At 36.4% G+C, this 20,270-nt stretch overlaps 2 protein-coding genes and 1 long non-coding RNA gene across 4 annotated transcripts in view; 2 read left to right on the forward strand and 1 right to left on the reverse strand.

Moving 5' to 3' along the window:
* The window catches only part of LOC125276999, a 27,742-nt gene extending 22,679 nt beyond the window's left edge, over window positions 1–5,063 (forward strand). The window contains exons 2-3 of the long non-coding RNA XR_007186790.1: window positions 2,860–2,938; window positions 4,612–5,063. This is a non-coding gene — a long non-coding RNA (uncharacterized LOC125276999). The remainder of the gene's footprint in view (window positions 1–2,859; window positions 2,939–4,611) is intronic.
* rgra (retinal G protein coupled receptor a) lies at window positions 3,706–17,060 on the reverse strand. Of its 2 annotated transcripts, none has more exons than XM_048205145.1 (7): window positions 16,959–17,060; window positions 10,029–10,185; window positions 9,446–9,567; window positions 7,866–8,019; window positions 7,509–7,626; window positions 4,603–4,716; window positions 3,706–3,870 (listed from the first exon to the last, which is right to left on the reverse strand). In XM_048205145.1, exons 2-7 carry the CDS (start codon window positions 10,085–10,087, stop codon window positions 3,727–3,729), a joined length of 711 nt encoding a protein of 236 aa, XP_048061102.1. In that variant the 5' UTR covers window positions 10,088–10,185; window positions 16,959–17,060; the 3' UTR covers window positions 3,706–3,726. The 2 variants fall into 2 exon arrangements, with proteins under 2 accessions (XP_048061102.1, XP_048061101.1); XM_048205144.1 differs by lacking the exon at window positions 16,959–17,060 and adding an exon at window positions 10,451–10,978.
* On the forward strand, window positions 15,770–20,261 carry lrit1a (leucine-rich repeat, immunoglobulin-like and transmembrane domains 1a). Its single transcript, XM_048205140.1, has 4 exons — window positions 15,770–16,212; window positions 16,604–17,064; window positions 17,903–18,208; window positions 18,359–20,261. Exons 1-4 carry the CDS (start codon window positions 16,091–16,093, stop codon window positions 19,399–19,401), a joined length of 1,932 nt encoding a protein of 643 aa, XP_048061097.1. The 5' UTR covers window positions 15,770–16,090; the 3' UTR covers window positions 19,402–20,261.
* Window positions 20,262–20,270: the final 9 nt, after the last annotated feature.

Consider the following 20,270-nt stretch of genomic DNA (forward strand, 5'->3'; position numbering starts at 1 on the left):
AAGAAAATTGCACTAAATGGAATCAATACAACTTGGAAAAAAAGTGGCCTACGCTGATTCATGTCAGGATGTAAAACATCTGGGGGAAATTGAGTAATTTACTTTTAAATAAAAATGTGAAAATAAAACAAATGTACAAAGATGCTGACCAGTACACAATTTAATTGCTTTTTGCTTTTTGAATCCTGGGAATGAACATTGTCAGTTTGCAGAATGGACCCTTTTTCACAGACTGTCACATGACACATGTCTACAGTTATCAACATCACAATTCAGTCAGCACCACTTTCGTCAAATGTATATTTATTATAATGATAATGCAAACAGTTAGTGTTGGCGGTATGGTTCTGTTCTGGGCGAACTCGTGCACCCGTCCATGCAGCCATGCCTGGACAGAGCATAGAGAGCAGCAAGTCAAACCCCCTTTGGGGTAAGAGCATATCAAGTTATCATACATATATAATTACAATTCACAAATTTAACATAAGTTGTTGTAAACAAGCCAAAATACACATGGAAGGAAGATTACAATAAAATGTATTGTATACTGAAGACAAAACATATATCAGATTAGATTACAGATTTCCAGCTAGATGAAGTTGGGGATGGAGGGGGCAGTTAGATGTAGCATGCAGCCATCCAATAGAAGAGAGGCTGAATGAATGGGGATTTAAAAGGAGTGTCAATACTGAACTGGTACACGTCAGAAACGGCTGACTGTCAGCTGATGCAAGCTTGGCTGACGTGGCCTGTCTGAACTAACTGGATGCTTCTTTTTTGGAAAGTCTCAGAAACGCTATCATGGATTTTTTTTTTTTCCCATTTGATATTGGAGCAACTGGGAATACAAAAATTGCATTTGATCACCACTATATAAGTTTACCCAACTATGACGACTTCCGCTTCTGAGAACCCTGGAAATGTGAACAGGGTCCACAGGGTTGTTTTTATAATCTCCAGTTTACTAAAGCCTGGTCCGGAGAACTCAACTGACCGTTCGCAAACATTTAGTTACTGTTGCTATGTCCGACAAGCCATGCCGATCTCTCGCCACACATCATGTTCTCACGCAGTGAAAAATACATCGCGGAGCAAAGGGGACACTGACAACGCGTCGACAGACAAGAAAGAGCAGGTTACTTTTGATATGAAACAAATTTGTCATTTTTAAAGAAATTTAAAAATAAACAAATACGGTTTTGTTGCTCTGTAATGTGTCATGACAGATCGTTGTAGCGCCTCAGTTCAAGAGGCTCGTAAACCGATTATCTCTTCCTAACTAGTTCATGTATAGTATCAAATAAACATGAATGAACATTAGAAGGAATGTTGTTTCAACCACGGAAAGACATCAGTACACACTATTTTTCAAGTTCAAGCCCACCAACGTTGATCTACTAACTCCCCTGACTGCTTTGTCAGACATAACGGCGGATTCTGCGTTATGATTGGTTAGATCATCTGTCAATCAAACTCACGGCGAAGGGTCAATTACAACACAATAATGTAGCCAGCAATGTTTATTTCACTGTTGTGCATCTTGGTTGAGATATACAAATCAGGTGTTGATGACAACACATCCATTGACAACTTTGCACATCATTCACAGGTTATTCAAAGTGCACTTGAGGGAGTCAAGCTTAAAGTGGACACAAGCGCTTTTAAAGACTAGTCTGATTCTAGCATGACACATGAACCACTGCAGAGACATGGTGTCAGGGTACACAATTATTTATCATTTGTTATTTAGCATGTTACTAACACAATCATTGTGTTACAGAAAAGTATTTCTGTCATGATAACTCTCGGAGTGTTTGGCATGGTAATGTTGATATGTTTTGTCTTGGCAGAATAGATCTGCCACACTCATGTTGCAGCTGCTTTTATTGCTGCTGCGGCTGCTGCTGTAGAGCAAGTACGGGACTTGCTACTGCCAATACAATACATACACGACACGCTGCTGTGAGCAAGTAAGACATGCTGCTGCTGTACACTATAACATATATGAATTACCTGTGGCAGATATACTATACAGGTGGAGCTGGGGAAGGTGGAGGGTTTCTGAAAGCGTGCTGCACTGCTAAGGCAAATGCCAGCCAAGTATTTAAATGTTGAGAATGCAAGATCATTGGCTACTGATACAACAGGAACCAATCAGCTGTGCCCTATAGATGACTGTTACGAGCAGGTTGAGTTAAAGGAAGTATTAGCCTGCGCCATCTAGAGTTTCATGACAGAACTTTGTATATCTATCATATGCATCCTTATGTTTTAATAGTTGTTGATACTGTATTGTTCAGGCATTTCTGAAATATAATTTATACATATTCTTTTTACTTATTTAACACACAGTTGGTAACTTGTATAGAATTTCTTTCCATTCTGTCAGCATAATATACTTTTTCATATGCATTTATGGAGATGTTAAGTAGTATTTGTTCTAGTACAAATGTGTAAAATGGGTTGAATTTTATCTTTCTGAAAATGACCCATATTTGTATTTATGTACATTGTAGTCTACAATTCTTCAAATTCGGGCTTCTAAAGTAAACTCTGTTGAGCTAAAAATATTTCACCCTTTTGGTTGCAAAGTTACTTTTATTTTTATGCTATTTATGCTATTTTTATGTTATTATTATGCTATTGTCTTTTGATATTTAGTCTACATAATGATGTTACTCTTATGCACACTTTAAACTATAAATATTTTTAATACATTTTAATTATTTTAAACTAGTTAATTTAGATTATCCACTACATGAAACACATTTTTATGTTGCCTGACAAAGTGTTTTTTTCTTACAGTGTACAAAATACCGCCATAAAAAAATAATTTGGCATGAATTAATTATTTTTCAGACACCAGAATGATTCATGTTGAAATGGAGAATATGCAGAAAGGAAACCGGGATCACCAGACAGAACATTTCCAATTGCAGTAAGTCTCATGCATAATCTTTTTCTTTTGACTAATCTTGTGCACTGGGGAATGTGTTTTCATGAAAAGCACCGTTGTTTCTGGGATTAGAAAATGTTGCTCGCCTAATTCTGTCTCATAAGCTGGATGTAGACCTTATCTCATAGCAAGTGATTTCCCTATGTGGAAAATAAAGTACACTTTATTTTCTGTGTGTGCCAAACTGTGCTTTTTGGTTAACATGGACTAAATGAACATACTGTAGAAATGGTAAAAGTACACTTAAAGGTAGCATTAATTACATTTCTGATTATTTTTTTTTTAGTAGCCGCCACATGTTTTTTTTTTTTGTTTGTTTTTTTGCTAATCACGACATTTAAACAGCTGTTTCATGTACAGTGTAACAATGCTTATACTGTATACAATCAAAAAATCTGAACAGTTCACTGGCAACCTCAAAAATATGATTCCTGATTGTGTTTACATTCAGAACCATATATATGGAAGCAGCTTAACCCTTATTGATTGACGGCCACAAATTCTCTTCTTACATGTGCTTTGTAACGATACGGATAAAATTGGACCCCGTTCTGTAACATTTCCATTAGGAGCAGCTTATGTGCTTTATCAGTTTAGAAATTGTATTACATATTGAAATCTCCTATATTAAACTTAACAGACCAAACTATACAACAAACACAGATTCCACACTCATGTCCACAGATAACGTAAGCACACAAAGCCATACCACATGTTTCATACCTGTTAGAAACTACCAGGACATTAACTGTTATTATCATATGCTAAGTTTATTTGGACTTATTCTCAATAGCAGGAGTTTCAATCTTTTGACCAGTGAGCAACTGCCAGATTCCTCCTCTGTAGTTCTCGTTTCCGAGGGCGTAAACAAAGACGTTGAAAGTAGGTGATGTCTTGGCCAAAATGGGTGCCATCTGTAAGAACACAACCAAATCAGATTCATTTTATGCACATACTGTAAATAGTATAACAGAAAAGTTATCAGTTCATGTGTTTACGCTACTGCCTCTTATGCTTACCAAGGCAGATTTTATTTGATAAAAAACAGCAATATTATCAAATGTTACATAGTAATACATATATAATTACATTATATTTTGAAATATAATTTATTGCTGTGATGTCAAAGCTGAATTTGTAATAAGAAACAAGTTGTTACAGTTTGCAGATTAATATTTTTGTGTAAACTGCAATACATTTTTTTCAGGATTCTTTGATGTATAGAAATAAAAAATCTTTTGTAATATTATAAATGTCTTTACTGTAACTTTTGATCAATTTAATCCATCCTTACTGAATAAAGGTATTCATTTTCTTTAAAAAAAAAAAAAGTAGTCTATGTGTTTATGTGAGATTTCTGGTTATCCTAACATTATAGTCATTCCAGACCTGTATGACTTTCTAAGGAACACAAAAGAACATATTTTGATGAATGTACTGTATCATTTTTATATCATTTAATATGATGAAAGTCAGTGGGGTCCAGTGTTGTTTTGGAGCTCATTCACTTTCATTGTATAGATAAAAACAGTGGAAACAGTCTTTAAAATCTTAACTTTTGTGCTCCCCAGAAGACGCAGATTATTCATTTTGGGGTAAACTCTTCTTTGGGTGTCTGATACGCTTTAAAACACTGACTTTCTCACCATTCTCAGTTTAGGAGAGACAAGGGTTGCATTCTCCACAGCAGCATAGAAAGCCAGGATACCATAGGGGCACCAGCAAAACAGCATGGTCTTCAGAGGAGTGCCACAGTTGAACTGCACATAGAGAGCAAGAGGGAGGTTTAGTCTTCAGTTGGATTTCTCCAAGTCACATGCTGCAGATTTAACTTGGATGCCCCTTATACACCATTAAACATTCCAATGTTCATATGAGCAAACATGGTACGGCAAACCATAGCAAAAGAAAAGAAAAGAAAAATGGCAAAAGACTGTAAAATGCTACAGTAAAAACCTGTTAATTGGTTACCAGTAAAATCCTTAATATATACACTGAATAACTGTAATACAGTGAATAACTGTAACTGCAATCTTACTTTTAATGTAATTTTACTGTAAAATACTGTTAAATTTACAGTTTTTAGAAGTAAAAAAGAACAAGTCATTGTATAATTTAGAGTGAAAAACCATAAATTGACATTAGTTTTTTTCTCATCAGTTATGTACATTAAGGTTTTATGTTGCATTTAATGTTTGTTAAATTAATGTTTATTGGCTTACTTTATTGTCATGTGTGTTACCATGATGGTGTTTAGAGTTTGTGTGAATGCTACTGCGCATCTTCTATATATTACTATTCACCTTCTCAGCTTGTTGAAAAGCTTGTGATGAGCTTTGATTCATCATGTGACTTTCTCATCACTACTTGTTTTTGGTGGTTGTCTGTCAGTGTATTACAAAGGTCCAAAACAGATATTAGTACTTTATTAATATTAAAGGTGCTCTAAGCGATTCTGAGTGGAGTAACTTCCTGTTGACGTTCGAAGTGTTGTCAAACAAAACAGAGGCTAGCTAGACCCTTCCTCCTACTCCTCCTGGCCCTCCCCTCCGTGCTTCCTGAAACAGTCATGAACGCGCATATTGGGCCCTATCTTGCACCCAGCGCAATTGACTTTGTACACCGATGCATGTGTCATTCCTATTTTGCACCCGCGCAAAGCGCGCTTTTCCTTCCACAGAAGCACGTCGCTAAACTAGTGAATGAACTTGCGCTCCCTGGGCGGTTCAGCGCAAAAAAGGAGGTGTGTTCAGGCGCATTGCCTGCGCATTGCTATTTTAAGGAGCTGAAAATAGACTGCGCCATAGACCAACTCAAACCTGGTCTAAAGTCAATGGCGCAATATTTTTTTGTTAGAGCGCGTTGGTAGAAACTGCGCCTCTGGGCGCGTCCACAGTGCGCGTTGACTTTGCTTATTACACACAGGGATGCGCATCACACAAACATGCCAAATATTAAAAACAAAAGGATTACAGTGTAAAAGAATATTATTGTGTACATAAATATAAAAATGTAATGATGAATAGTCATTGCGTGTATTAGAATTAGGCTACCTATTTTCAATTCAGCCTATTACTACTTATAATGATGAACGAAATTGGCTAATTAATTGAACAATCGTGCCAATACACACACACACATAACTGACTCATCGCGTGTACGCAATGTAAATAGTAATCCGCCATGGCGCGAGCGCATCTCACTCTTAAAAGGAAATGGGAGATGACACTCTGATTGGTTTATTTCACGTTACGCCCAAACCACACCTAAGAATAATGAAGCTACTTCAGACCAACCCATTTTAGATTTGCGCCGGGCGCAAGAGCCATTTATCCCGCCGGGAAAATAGCAACAGCGCCGAGACCCGCCCACAAAGTTACTTGCGCTTCGCGCTTTGACACTTGCGTTTCAGATCGTTAAAATAGGGCCCTTAAAATGTAAGTAGCTTGCGTATTGACGCTGCTTGTCGGTTATTGGCTGGAGCATGTTTATTATGTTAAGTGGTCCAGGCTGCACCAGTTTGTTTTTATTGCAGTTTTCAGAGCTTGTGGCGACTACAGAGACCGCGTTTTTTTACAGTGTGTTCAGGGGACAGGCAGCTAGCGCATAGTGAGGAGATGTTTGCGGTATGTGACAAAAAAAAAATTGGGCCTAAAAACGCGTCAAATCGCTTAGAGCGCCTTTAATATCAGTTAATGAAATCCAATTTTTTACTGTAAATTTAAGTTAAATATGTAAAGCCTGAAATGTTGCTACCATATTTTTTTTAAGGTACATTTCTGGCAACCACACATGCTGTTTTTTCTAAATTTGGCATGAAGGCTTAACAAAGACATGATGAAATGACCAACGATACTGTATTTACAAACTAGAATGTGGTTCAGTAGTACAGTAGTAGAATACAGTATTAGATCTACATTAAAGTGATACTGCGCCAATGTTATTTTAGTATTTATATACTGTTAGTTTTTATTATTTTTTTTTAATTAGCCTTTATTTTAGTTTCATTTTTAGTAATTTTGGTAGGTGCTTTTCATTTTTATTAGTGTTTTTCTTTGTTTTAAATATATATATTACTATTGAGATTTAATTTATTTTTTAGTTAAGTTTTACTTCAGTTTTAGTTTGTATTTATTTCCAGTTAGTTATTTTAGTGTTTCAGTTAGTTGTCATGGCAACATTCTTTTTTTTATCTAATATTTTTTTATCTAATAATTAAAATTTTATTCATTTTAGCTTTATTCCAGTTAAAAATAGTTAACATTAATAACCCTGTTCTGTGCTGGTCTTAACTGTCTGTAAGGAAATCCCCTTCTTCTGCTATCACTTTGGTATTGATGTGCATGCAATTTTTTAGCATTACATAATAGTTCTGTCCTGGAGAAGAGTTCAGTAGCTGTTGCAGAAATGCCTTTGTGCTCCCAGGCAAAAGGTTTCTTTGACCCACTCAGTCACCGTGAATAACGGTCTTATGCAATGTATATTCTGTTCTTTTCATGCGCCCCTTTGGTCTCACATGTCAAAATCTAATATCGTGCAGAGGATTCTTTACCTTAGCCTGGCCAGTCTTCTTGAATTTCCTATCAATGGACTGATAGGAGGACAGCACCACAAACACCTGAATGCCCATGTTGAAGATGGCCATGGGGATCAAGTAAGACACGTAGTTCCTGAGGACAGATGAAATTACATTTATAGGCTTTCAAGGGTCTTATTTCACAGTGAACAGATTTACAAGGAAATGAGACATCCCCATGATCCCAATATTGCTTTTATATATTTGTAAATATGGGTCAGAATGCATATTTGAATATATGGGTCAGAATGTGGGTCAATAGTGGTGGTGAGCAATGTTGTATGTTATAATATGACGTGAATTATGAATGTACTAATTAACTTTGCATCTTACCTATCGCCCTTGCTGTAGTCCAGTGTGCAGCAGGTCCTTAGGGGCTCGTAGTCATACTCTCCCCAGCCAATCAGAGGCATGGCGGACCAGAAGGCAGTGAAGAGCCAGACGAAGATAACCAGGGTGATGGCACTGCTCCACTGCAGCTTTGTCCCTAATGATACAAGGTGATCAAACATTGTGCTGTGTACTAAATTGTTTTATTTAATAACCATAAACATTTTTTTTTTAAAAGTACTATATTTATATTTTTACACATATACACCAATGTTCAAAAGTTTGGGGTCAGTACGTTTTTGTTTTTTTTTGTCTCTTATGCTCACCAAGGCTGCATTTATTAGATCAAAGTATAGAAACTGTAAATTTGTAATATTGTTTATGTAATATTTGTAATAATGTAAGTTTTTTTTTTTTCATTACATTTTTTTTTATTTTATTATTATTATTATATTTTAAAATATAATTTATTCATGTGCAGGCAAACCTGAATTTTCTCAGCCATTACTACTGTCTTCTGTATCACATAATCTTTCATAAATCATTCTAATATGCTGATTTGCTACTCAAGAAACATTACTTATTATTATCAATGTTGAAAACAGTGCTGCTTAATATTTTTGTGGAAACTGTGATAAATATTTTTTCAGGATTCTTGATTAATAAAAAGTTTAAAAGAACTGCATTTATTTGAAAAAAAAAATTGTAACAATCTAAGGGCCCAGTTTACACCTGGTATTAAGATGCATTTTGATCGAACGCAATTTACATATGAACGCAAAAGGAGATGACGGAAAAACATGGAGAGCAGCAGCTTTCGTTTTGTGCTATAGCTAGATACGCAGTGCCAGGAGATTGGGTTGAGAAAACCGCCAAACGTGGTGAGAGGGATGGTGAGAGAACATTGTGCTTGGTACATTTATTATCTTCAAACCAAACTTGGGTTCTCATCCCATCTGGCTAGAGCGCTTCCCATAATGTTTACACATTAGGTTAGTAGGTGAAAAGAAGGCGGTTTTTTGTAGCTCTTCGAACACATTTGACCACATGGAAGTGGTCGAAAGTCGACAAGCTCAAAATGTTTTAGACCCCATTTACATCAGTATTTAGTGTCGTCCAACTGTGATCAGATTTACGAAAATGCTTCTTAATACCAGCTGACAGGGCCTAGTCACTTTCGATCAATTAAATGCATCCTTACAGAATAAAAGTATTAATTTCTTTTAAAAAAATCTGATTGACCCTAAACTTTTGAATGGTCATTTATGTTGCTTTTTTGTTGTTTTTGTTACAGAACTTTTACGTTTTGATATTAATACAACACACCAAATAATGTTAGACCTGATTTGCTCAGTGTTGACATACTGCACTAAATTAAAATGGCCATTCACTGGGATTCTGAAAAGAATGGCCATTGGTGAAGCTTAAGTGCACTATAAGTACCTTCAGCTGGAGGTCTTTGCAACATGGGTGGTCTAAACTAGAACAAAGACTTTCAGATATCCCATTGAAGTGCAGGTCCTATATGGTGAGAGGCATCTCATTGTTTTTTTTTACTAAGGTTCTCTGTTCCTGTTACTCACTTGTGCAGTACTGGTGGTATCTGTCCCAAGCAATGGCTGCAATAAAGTGGATGCTGGCAAGAGCAGTCATAAAGCCCTGGAAGCCGTGAGTCTGGCATCCATCTGATCCATAAGGCCAGTATCTGGAGTTTCAAGAAGATCACATATTGAAAAAAGATCAAGGTTCGCTGGTTGAAATTTAAATTAAAATGAATTTAGTAATGTATATTTCTCTGACAGATTCTTAAACCTTAACATTTTCTCTCTCCTATCTTGAATATTTGATCACATCCTTGCTTATATCACTAAATTTTGAAATCCAACTTATTTGTATATGGTTTCTGATCCAAACTGGTCCAGACCAGACCTCTTAGGCTGAATTATGCTATTATTAATTATAGCATGGATGTGATTAAAAGACATTTCATCCCACAGAGAATTAACAGCTGCACTTTAAGTCTTTTTTTTACGAAAAAAAACCGACCCCTCTTTAACATCACAGCTGTATTTACACACTGGCATCCGTGACGCACCATCGCCTCTAGGGGTTCCGTCAACAACATCATCAACAACATCATCAACACACAAACGTGCGCGTGCTTACCTCAGAAAGCTTGAGAACGCAGCGATAGTGGCGTTCATAGAAATACCCATATCTGCCATGGCCAGACTGAACACGAGAAAATTACTTGGAGTCCGTAATTCTCTTATTTTAAGAAAAGCAACAACGGTGACAGCATTCAGGAAGAACCCGAGGAGACCTTCAGAGGACACAGAAAACGTGTGAACAATCAGAGCCTTCTCGAGACCCCATAACAGCGCAGTTACGAAACATTATATGATAGCCTTCACATAGATAGTGTTAAATCAACATTATGTGTCATTGATTTTGCAACCTTTTGCTATCGTTCCCGGATGAAACGCATCCTATTAAGCCTATACACATCCATAAAGTATGATTTGCACGCGATCCTGTTTTTTTTTTTTTTTTTTTTTTTTTTTAATTAACCTGAATATGATTCTTACCCTCCACGAGAAGACAAGATCCCAGGGAGAACACATCGAAGTCGGAGAATCCCTCCGGTAAAGGATACGACGTTACCATTTTGAACGTAATTTTGACCCCAAAGTGTGCAGAATTACAGTCCTCACTCGCGCGCGATGTGCCTCAGTGTGTTCAAACGAAGCCTTCTTTTAAAGGAGCATTTCACGTGAAAAAGCATGAACGTAATTATGTAAAGCTCTCCCTCTGCCTCAATCCGCACAAGAATGTATTAATGAACATAACAACTCCTACCATTGACCCCTAATACGTATTTACACAGGGCACCAGTAAAGCGCTCATTCAGTTACACAACAAGCCTTTGTGTGTCGGACGCTTGAGCGCACTGATGATAAGACCGAGTGGATGTGAACCAGTCCAGCCTGTGCCAATTCAGAGTGTCGTGTTCTGTTCGCTGGCTGAACAACAGGTGTCGAAGAGCTGTTACTCCAGACACTGATAGACATTGCGTATTTGACGGTTTGCATATGGTAGATGGTGATTGTCACATTGGCGGTTGGATCAGTGGATACTGACTAGATCTTCAGACTCGAGAGAGAGAGAGAGAGAGAGAGAGAGAGAGAGAGAGAGAATGTCAGTGTCTATACAAATAGAAAAGCAGTGGTTCTGAGAAATCATTTTAGGGTCATTTAAACCTGTGCTGGCCATAATAAGCTGTGTTCAGCGCTGAAACAGACACATTGGTAACACTTTGCAATAAGGTTTCATTAGTTAACATGAATTAATAATTAATTCTACAGCATTTATTGATCTTTGTTAATGTTAAAGGGTTAGTTCACCCAAAAATGAAAATTCTGTCATTTATTAGGCTACTTACCCTCATGCCGTTCCACACCCGTAAGACCTTCGTTAATCTTCGGAACACAAATTAATATATTTTTTTGTTGAAATCCGATGGCTCCGTGAGGCCATCATAGGGAGCAATGACATTTCCTCTCTCAAGATCCATAAAGGTACTAAAAACATATTTAAATCAGTTTATGTGAGTACAGTGGTTCAATATTAATATCATAAAGCAACGAGAATATTTTTGGAGCGCCAAAAAAACAAAATAACGACTTATTTAGTGATGGCCGATTTCAAAACACTGCTTCAGGAAGATTCGGAGCACAAATTAATCAGTGTATCGAATCTACTGTTCGGAGCGCAAAAGTCACTTGATTTCAGCCGTTGGCAGTTTGACACGCGATCTGAAATTCTGAATCATGATCCGATACACTGATTCATTTGTGCTCCGAATCTTCCTGAAGCAGTGTTTTGAAATAGGGCATCACTAAATAAGTCGTTATTTTGTTTTGTTTTTTGGCGCTCCAAAAATATTCTCGTTGCTTTATAATATTAATATTGAACCACTGTACTCACATGAACTGATTTAAATATGTTTTTAGTACCTTTATGGATCTTGAGAGAGGAAGTGTCATTGCTCACTTCGGTAAAGTTGGTTTTATATTCGCACATTCGGACATCCGTATTCAATAGCCTTGTTAATCACACTACGGAGCCATCGGATTTCATTTTTGGGTGAACTAACCCTTTAATTTCAACATTTACTAATACTAAAGTTGTATTTGTTAACATTAGTTAATGCACTGTGAACTAACATGAACAATGAACCACTGTATTTTTATTAACTAACATTAACAAAGATCAATAAATACTGTAACAAATGTATTGCTCATAGTTCATGTTAGTTAATACATTAACTAATGTTAACAAATGAAACCTTATTGTAAAGTGTTACCGGAACATTTTAAATGTTTTGTATAGACAATAGCCACTCTGAATTCTGCTCTATTAAAAGCTGCTTTGTTTCCAGATTGCATTATTCATACTTGAGTGGAAGCAAATAATAAACAAGTTACAAAGAGTAACACTGATACACTAACCTACTTCTTTGTTTTGCAATCTATTCATTGGTGTTTTATCAGATGATTCTTTATTGTTATGTTTGTTCACAGTGCAACATAAACAACTTTTGATTTTAATAATGTATAAGTAAATGTAGAAATTATAATGTATAGAAATTATAAGCATTTTTAATCATGTTAGCTAATATTTACAAATGAAACCTTATTGCAAAGTGGTTTTCTAACATACTGTTATATGTGGAGTGCAAACTTGAGTGGAACAAACCTTTTAAAAAATGTGCTGTCATATGACTTAACATTCCTTTTTAACATGTAAATGATATTTCACAGGTTTCACAACCTCATAATCTTGGTTGAGGCAATGAATGAACAATATGGGTCTTGTTTGTGAACTGTATCATATGATATTTAGATTCAATTAGGATTTTGCCATTTCATATATGTTCTTCTCAAAAATTATACTATAGATCAACAATGTTTTGTATGCATTTATAGATCAAAAGATTTTGTTAGACTTAAAGGCTTAGAAAATAGTTTGAAAGATTGTGACTGTTACCACTAGACCTCTAAGCTGTTACCACTAGACCTCTTTCACACATTAAGATCCATACATCATATGTTTCTCACATACAGGTCTCTATTCAATAACTTAATATGGATTTGGCTTTTCCATGTGTAAATGGGATTAGTGGCCCTACATGAACTTTAAAGGGTTAGTTCACCCAAAAATGAAAATTCTGTCATTTACTCATGTCGTACCAAACCCATAAGACTTTCGTTCATCTTCAAAACACAAATGAAGATCTTTTTAATGAAATCTGCAAGCTTTCTCCATAGTCAGCTACATATCTACCACTTTGATGCTTCAAAAAGTTCATAAAGAGATGATAAAACTAATCCATATGAATTGTGCGGGTATTTTCTGAATAGACACAATTGCTTTATATGATGAACAGATTTAATTGAAACCTTTACTCGCATATAAACACTGATCAGCGAACATACATAGAAGCTCAACCGAACCTGAATGATGTGCGAGATCAAACCTCTTTCGGAAGATCAAACGTGGTGCATAACCAGTGTGTACGGAATGACAATTAATACGGAATGTAATTAATGACAGAATTTTCATTTCTGTGTGAACTAAAAAAAGCACATAGTACTGAACTACAATAGTCAAAACACTGTAAAACCTAATAAGTTCAGAATACTCAAAACATTTGAGGAAACTTGTTACCTCAAAACATTTAAACTAACTCATTTTTTAAAAGTTGGTAGAACTTAAAATGTTTGTGACAAGTGGGGCGGGGCTGAGAGCCATGGAAGCGGATCAAAGCCAGTGTGGTGCACAGGTGTCTCTCACTAACAATCCCGTCACCCGCATCACTTTCCCAACTCATCATAATGTTAATTACATACAGTTAATTTACATAAACATCACATTCAGATCTTGGTTAAATGTTACATAGCAAATAACACATGCTATTATAACTATCAGAGAGACATTATCAGAGAGTCATTACATACTTGCATATATGTAATCAAACAACATATGTGGTCTTAAATGTTTTGCAGCTCATCCTCAACCTAACCACAGGCTCTACTCTTCACCACAGTGGTAACCCTACAAAACTAACATAACAGAACCCCCCTGAATCCCAACATAACACAACATTAAACATTAACTTATATATCCATATGTTAATCTTGTGCAAAAACACACAGAGTAACACTTAATTTCAACAGTTATTTATATGGTCTGACGCAAAGCATGCTGGGAATTAGAAATCTGCTGCAGCTCAACTCAATCATATTAAGTTCAGCTTACTACTATGAAATTTTGAGTTCATGCAACTTTTTTCTATTAAGTACAATGAACTTTCATTATTATTTGAGTGAAACAAACTCATTTAATTTAACTGTTCGGTTTTACAGTGCATTTGAAGTGGATCAAAAAAGTTCATCAAAGTTTCCAAAGAACTAAATTGTCCTAAGAAGAAGGTTTTAAGATAACTTTGATGAAAGGTTTTGATCCACTTCAAATGTTGACTACTGTATAACGCTCAGGAGGTTGTTCTCACTGCAGCTTTTACTGAATTATCTGAAACTATATACTGCAGTTGGGAATCTCACCAAAAAGATCTTTAGGGGAATAATGTGACCATATTAGGTGTGTGAGAGAGCTGTAGGAAGTTGTAGATTAAAGGAAATGTTAACACTTTTTATATTTATACTAGTTCCACATTTAGCACTTTCTAAAAAACAAAAAAACAACAACAACACTTTGCTGATTTTTTTTCTTTCATAAACTCATGGCAGTTGAGAAATTCGGTTTTATATTTACAACTTGGCACTACAACAGATGATCGGGTTCCAAGGTTCAACCCATGTTGTGTTTACAAACCTACAGTAGCATAAACAAATAGGCTTCTGGTAAAAATAACTCTTGTGGGCCAAGAATTACAGAAAACCAGACACGCCATACCAGTTTAATACCAAGGAAAGATTTATATGTAAACCTTTCAAAAACAAAATACGTGGAAAGTTTTAACTGCTTTGCATTTAGTCCTTTTTCCAGAAACTCTTAACTATTATTATTTATTTCCTGCATTTTTCTTGTTTAGTGTTTGGAGCTTATGCTGTTAAGATATATTTTTTTATATTGGATTGTTTGTCTATTAAGCATATAGTTATACCTGTATTTACAAACCCCACAACAGGCTCTTAGAAAGAACAAGCTGCCTGTGATCCAAGGCCTAACAGGATTACATGAAGGAAAATATTTTAAAAATCCTGTTGGATACGCCACTGACCAATAGCTGTGCACAAAGTTGGATGTCTTTAGTCTGAAAGACAACTCCCATGCTGGTGACATAATAACTCGTAAGTATTTTCATTCAGTAGTCCTAGCAACCCACTGATCCAAATGACTTGTGTGCACAAGTAGATATATGGGAATATTATATACAAGATTTAGGTAAATACTACTTATATGGGAATATTATATACAAGATTTAGGTATTATATACAGTACAAGATCTTATTATATACAAGATTAAAGTAAATACTGCTTTAGGTAAATACTACTCAAGCAGTATACTCAATCTTGTATATAATATCCCCATATATCTACCATACTTGTGTATACAAGTGCTTTTGAAAGAGTCATTTGGATCACTGGGTTGCTGTATTTACTGAATGAAAATACAGCATTGTTTCCTTTTTTTTTTTTTTTTTTTTTTGGTATAGATGTTGAAACTAAATCGTTCAATACTCCCTGGTCTCCTCTGTTTTGTTTGATTGAAAAGTTCAATTCAACAATGATTGGTACAGCCAGAACAGACCAGCTTCCAAAGTATCATCAGCTCTTACACGCTCTAGAAGTGAATCAGTAAAAAATACAACAAATTCCAAAGTTTAACTGTCAGGTAGGGGGTGGTTTAAAAGAGAGCTACAGCAGATGGAGTGTGGGCATTAAACATTCTCTAATTAACATCATGTATCTCTATGCAGCCTATCAGATTCCAAGATGCATCTAAATGAAAATAACGCGCATGCTTTCTCTAATCCTCGTCTGTCCTGTCCTTTTTATCTGCTGGACTCGTAGCAGTCACATCATTATGGGAGATCGGAGCAGAGGGACGATGACATGCTGGTTATTTTGTCCATAATTGCAAGTGGATGGTTCTTCATTAAAACTACGTTCCGCGGTGTTTTGTTAACACTAGTGGCAAAATGTCTCTTACAGTCTTTTTGGGTCTGCTACTGGCATCTGGTGGCTTTCCACTTGTTCGGAGCACTTGTCCTTCCCAGTGCAGCTGCTTTTATCATAACCTGAGTGATGGTTCCAGAGCCAGGTTCGTGTGTATTTAATTATCTCAACTTTATTGAATGAATGCTATGCATTTTTTTTTTTTTCATTTGAAATGTGGTGCACTGGTGCATTTTGGTTTTGCGCATTCCACATCATGAATGTATTTTATACATAACCAACATTGTGTGTAATATCGTTTAGGATGTATTTTGCACATGCACAAAATTTATTTTTATTTTAGTAGGCTATTTTAAAAGATGACCAGTTTAAACAAGAAAATTTATTTTCATTTCGCAATATGAGTGCATTTTGACGCAATTAATGATTCTTGACTTGTTCAAATTTTCTCAGACTCCGTCATTAAAGATTCGTGTGCGCGTGCTTTAAAATCCCTTATTATAAGTCTTTATTCTTGTTTCTAATGCGTTTCGCAGAAGTGTGATTTGCAACGATCCAGAGATTTCCCTGGTGCCCGCCACGTTCCCAGAGGACACCTCGAAACTTCGGATTGAAAAGACTGCCATAAAGAGGATCCCGAGCGAGGCTTTTAGCTACCTCTCTAATTTAGAATTCCTTTGGATGTCTTTTAACGTTTTATCCTCTCTTAACTCGGACAGTTTTCGTGGCTTGTACAGTTTAGAGGAACTAAGGTTAGACGGAAATTCGCTCACTTCTTTTCCGTGGGAATCCCTCATGGACATGCCCAGTCTGAGGCTACTCGATATACACAACAACCAGCTGTCCTCAGTACCCTCTGAGGCTGCTCTCTACATGAAAAATTTAACCTACCTGGATCTATCCAGTAATAATCTGCTGACAGTGCCACCTGAGGTCCTCAACACTTGGTTGACGGTCAAACCCGTCCAGGGAGTAGAAAGTTCAAAAATGATTCTTGGTAAGTTTTCCTTTGTCTTCTTTTCTTAATTGTATATTACTGGCGTTATATTATATATTTAAAAAAAAAAATAATTATATAGGCTATTTAAAAATAGTTTTATAAAAAAAAAAAAACCCTTTAAAAAAGTAATATTTTTTTAAAATTTGCAATATATTTTAAGGTATGTAATATATTTTAAAAAATATATATATAATTAAATTTTTAAATATACACTGTAATAATTCTAATATAGCTATAACACTGTAAAAACAATTTTTTCAAAGTTGTAAATAAAAATTATTGGAGTACGTTTTACAAGAAAATACTATTTCAGTCTTTCTACATCACAATTTCATGTTTTTAATTTGTTACTTAAGTAAATCCTACACCATTTTTTTTCCGTAAAGACGGACACACACACACACACTGAAAAATTTGTAGACATATATGTCTTGCATTAAAATACATTACAAACACCTTAAAAAAACTCATAAAAGGAAATGCCCTTATATATATATATATATATATATATATATATATATATATATATATATATATATATATATAATGTATATGTGTATGTATAAATATATAACTTTATACGTTATAATATATCGTTATATCGTTATAATACGATAAGGTACAAAAGTGAAAAATATATCTTTCCCCTAAATGGTACAAATTAGTACGTTTTTACCTTTGTACTTTAGGGTACTGCCCCAGTGAAACGCACTGTACCTTTTTTCTGACAGCATATATATATATATACATATATGTGTGTATATATATAAATATATATACTTTTTATTACAATTTTCCTAACTTAAGTTTTTTTTTGCAACTTCTTTTGCCCCAGGTCTCCATGACAACCCATGGTTGTGTGATTGTCGATTATACGACCTGGTCCAGTTCCAGAAGTCTCCCACTCAGTCAGTGGCCTTCATTGACACGAGGCTCAGGTGTGCTGATCCAGAGAGCCTCTCTGGAGTTCTGTTTAGTGATGCCGAGCTCAGACGCTGCCAGGGCCCTCGTGTCCACACCGCCGTGGCCCGTGTGAGGAGTGCAGTGGGCAACAATGTCTTGTTGAGATGCGGAACCATTGGGGTTCCCATCCCTGAGCTGGCCTGGAGAAGGGCAGATGGAAAGCCACTGAATGGGACAGGTGAGTCAGCACAATGGCGGGTGGTTAAGTAGTATTAGCTAGAGGTGTTAATGCACTGTGATTACATAGAGAGCTGGCACAGACACAACAATGCACTGTGATTACACAATACTAATTAGTTTGTGCTTTTTTTTCCTTCAAATTTTGCAGTTCAACTGGAGAATTCAAAGGAGGGAATAGTTTGGTCTATTTTAAGCGTGCCTGCCGTGTCCTATCGTGATACGGGAAAGTACATCTGCAAAGCCACAAATTATGCAGGGAGTGCAGAGGCCGTCATTTCTTTGATCATAAGCGATGCACCCAAAGCAGAGAATCCAACTGTGGATCCAAAAACCAAAGTGAAGTCCAAGAAGCCAAACCCTATAGTCAAGGCAGCCTATCAAGAAAAACACATTGTAACATATGTTTCTCCTGCACCCAACAAAGTGCTACCACTTGGTGCCACAGTGAGCTACACAGGCCCGTATCCAGGTATGGAGAGCGACAAGGCCGCTAACAGTCGGACAAATACCCAAACAGCCAGTCCCGACGGGTTTCTGGAGACCAATCTGAGCAACCTGGCAGCAAACACGTCCTCACTTCAGCAAGACCCTGACAGGGTTGTGCGCTCTGTGAAAGTGATTGGCGATACGGATTACACTGTGTGTCTGAACTGGAGGGCACCGACCGCAAAGAACACAACTGCTTTTAGCGTCCTCTATGCTGTATTTGGGGAGAGGGATATGCGCAGAATTAACGTTAGTCCAGGTAACAACCGGATCCTCATCGAGGGACTGGTTCCAAAAACCAAATACATCGCCTGTGTGTGCGTCAAGGGGCTGATCCCCAAAAAGGAGCAGTGTGTAATCTTCTCAACAGATGCAGCGGCTACTGCTAATGGAACCCAAAAGCTCATTAATGTAGTAGTAATCACGGTTGCCTGCGTGATAGCTGTGCCTCTGACTGTGATCGTGTGCTGCGGGGCACTTAAGAGGAAAATCAAGAAGTTTCTGGGCAAAAAGTCCAAAGACATTCAAGACTCCTATGTGACGTTTGAGACTCTGTCTCCCAGTACCAAGGCCAAAGGCTTGGAGGGGGAATATCTCACCAGACTGAACGCAGAGGAGTCCAACAGACTGCTGTCGGCCAGGTCAAGCCTAGACTCTGAGTCCACCGCCAAAATTGAGGGACAGCCGAATGAATACTTCTGCTGACAATATGCCTCAGCCACAATTCCTCCACGCAGCCTCCAGAGTATCCAGGCCCAGCCGCAGTACCTGAGTGCACATAATCTGTACCAGCAGTACGTGACTGGCCGTCCGTGAAGAAGATTCAGGATACTTTGCATAAGTAACAAAGTGCACAAGTGAATATTCTTATGTTGTCTTGGTATTGTTGCTCTTTGTTACTGTGCTTTTGGACTTTTGGCTGGTGGTGGGGTTGTGGCTGAGCAATTCCAGGAACATGTTTTCATGGACTTTTACCCCTTTAGATAGTGCTGGAATGAACTGATTCAAAGGGAAATGTTCATATGAATTCTTGTATATTCATGTATATGGAAAAAAAAATCTATTTATATGTGATATATATAGTAATATTATGTAAGTAATTGGGGATTTGTTTCCACATACACTCTTAAAATTAAAGGTTCAAAAGTTTTTTTTTGTTTTTGTTTTTGCAGTGATGCCATAAAAGAATATGTTTTGGTTCTCTAAAGAATCTTACAGTGAACAGTTTTTTTGTTTTAACTTTTTTTCTTGTGTACAACAATTTAAAAATATAAAGAACCTTTTCCACTATAAAGATCCTTTTGTGGAATGGAAAGGTTCCATAGATGTTACAGGTTCTTCATGGAACCATTTATTCAAATAAAGAACTTTTATTTATTATTTAGAGTGTAGTTACATTTCTAACAGAATGATGAGTCAAATGTAACATATGCAAAATATGTAAAATCTTTTGGGATTTTCATATGCACCAACATAGTCATTGTGTATGTGACATTATTTCTGTTTACCATGTGAAACTTGTGCTACCTGTCCCAGGTATCTTAGTAGTGCCCATTTATGCTTCAAAATAAATT

This window comes from Megalobrama amblycephala, linkage group LG10 (assembly GCF_018812025.1).
Source record: "Megalobrama amblycephala isolate DHTTF-2021 linkage group LG10, ASM1881202v1, whole genome shotgun sequence".
In the NCBI taxonomy this organism is placed as follows: Eukaryota; Metazoa; Chordata; class Actinopteri; order Cypriniformes; family Xenocyprididae; genus Megalobrama; species Megalobrama amblycephala.

What these genes read in the sequence shown, in the direction of transcription:
- rgra (XM_048205144.1), bottom strand. Translation starts at nt 10,529, where the DNA reads ATGGTAACGTCGTATCCTTTACCGGAGGGATTCTCCGACTTCGATGTG. An exon ending in ATCTTGTCTTCTCGTGGAGG is followed by an intron (nt 10,186 to 10,450) that starts GTAAGAATCATA and finishes TGTCCTCTGAAG; the next exon opens with GTCTCCTCGGGTTCTTCCTG. An exon ending in GACTACAGCAAGGGCGATAG is followed by an intron (nt 7,627 to 7,865) that starts GTAAGATGCAAA and finishes ATCTGTCCTCAG; the next exon opens with GAACTACGTGTCTTACTTGA.
- lrit1a (XM_048205140.1), top strand. Translation starts at nt 16,091, where the DNA reads ATGTCTCTTACAGTCTTTTTGGGTCTGCTACTGGCATCTGGTGGCTTT. An exon ending in AGTGATGGTTCCAGAGCCAG is followed by an intron (nt 16,213 to 16,603) that starts GTTCGTGTGTAT and finishes TGCGTTTCGCAG; the next exon opens with AAGTGTGATTTGCAACGATC. An exon ending in AAGTTCAAAAATGATTCTTG is followed by an intron (nt 17,065 to 17,902) that starts GTAAGTTTTCCT and finishes CTTTTGCCCCAG; the next exon opens with GTCTCCATGACAACCCATGG.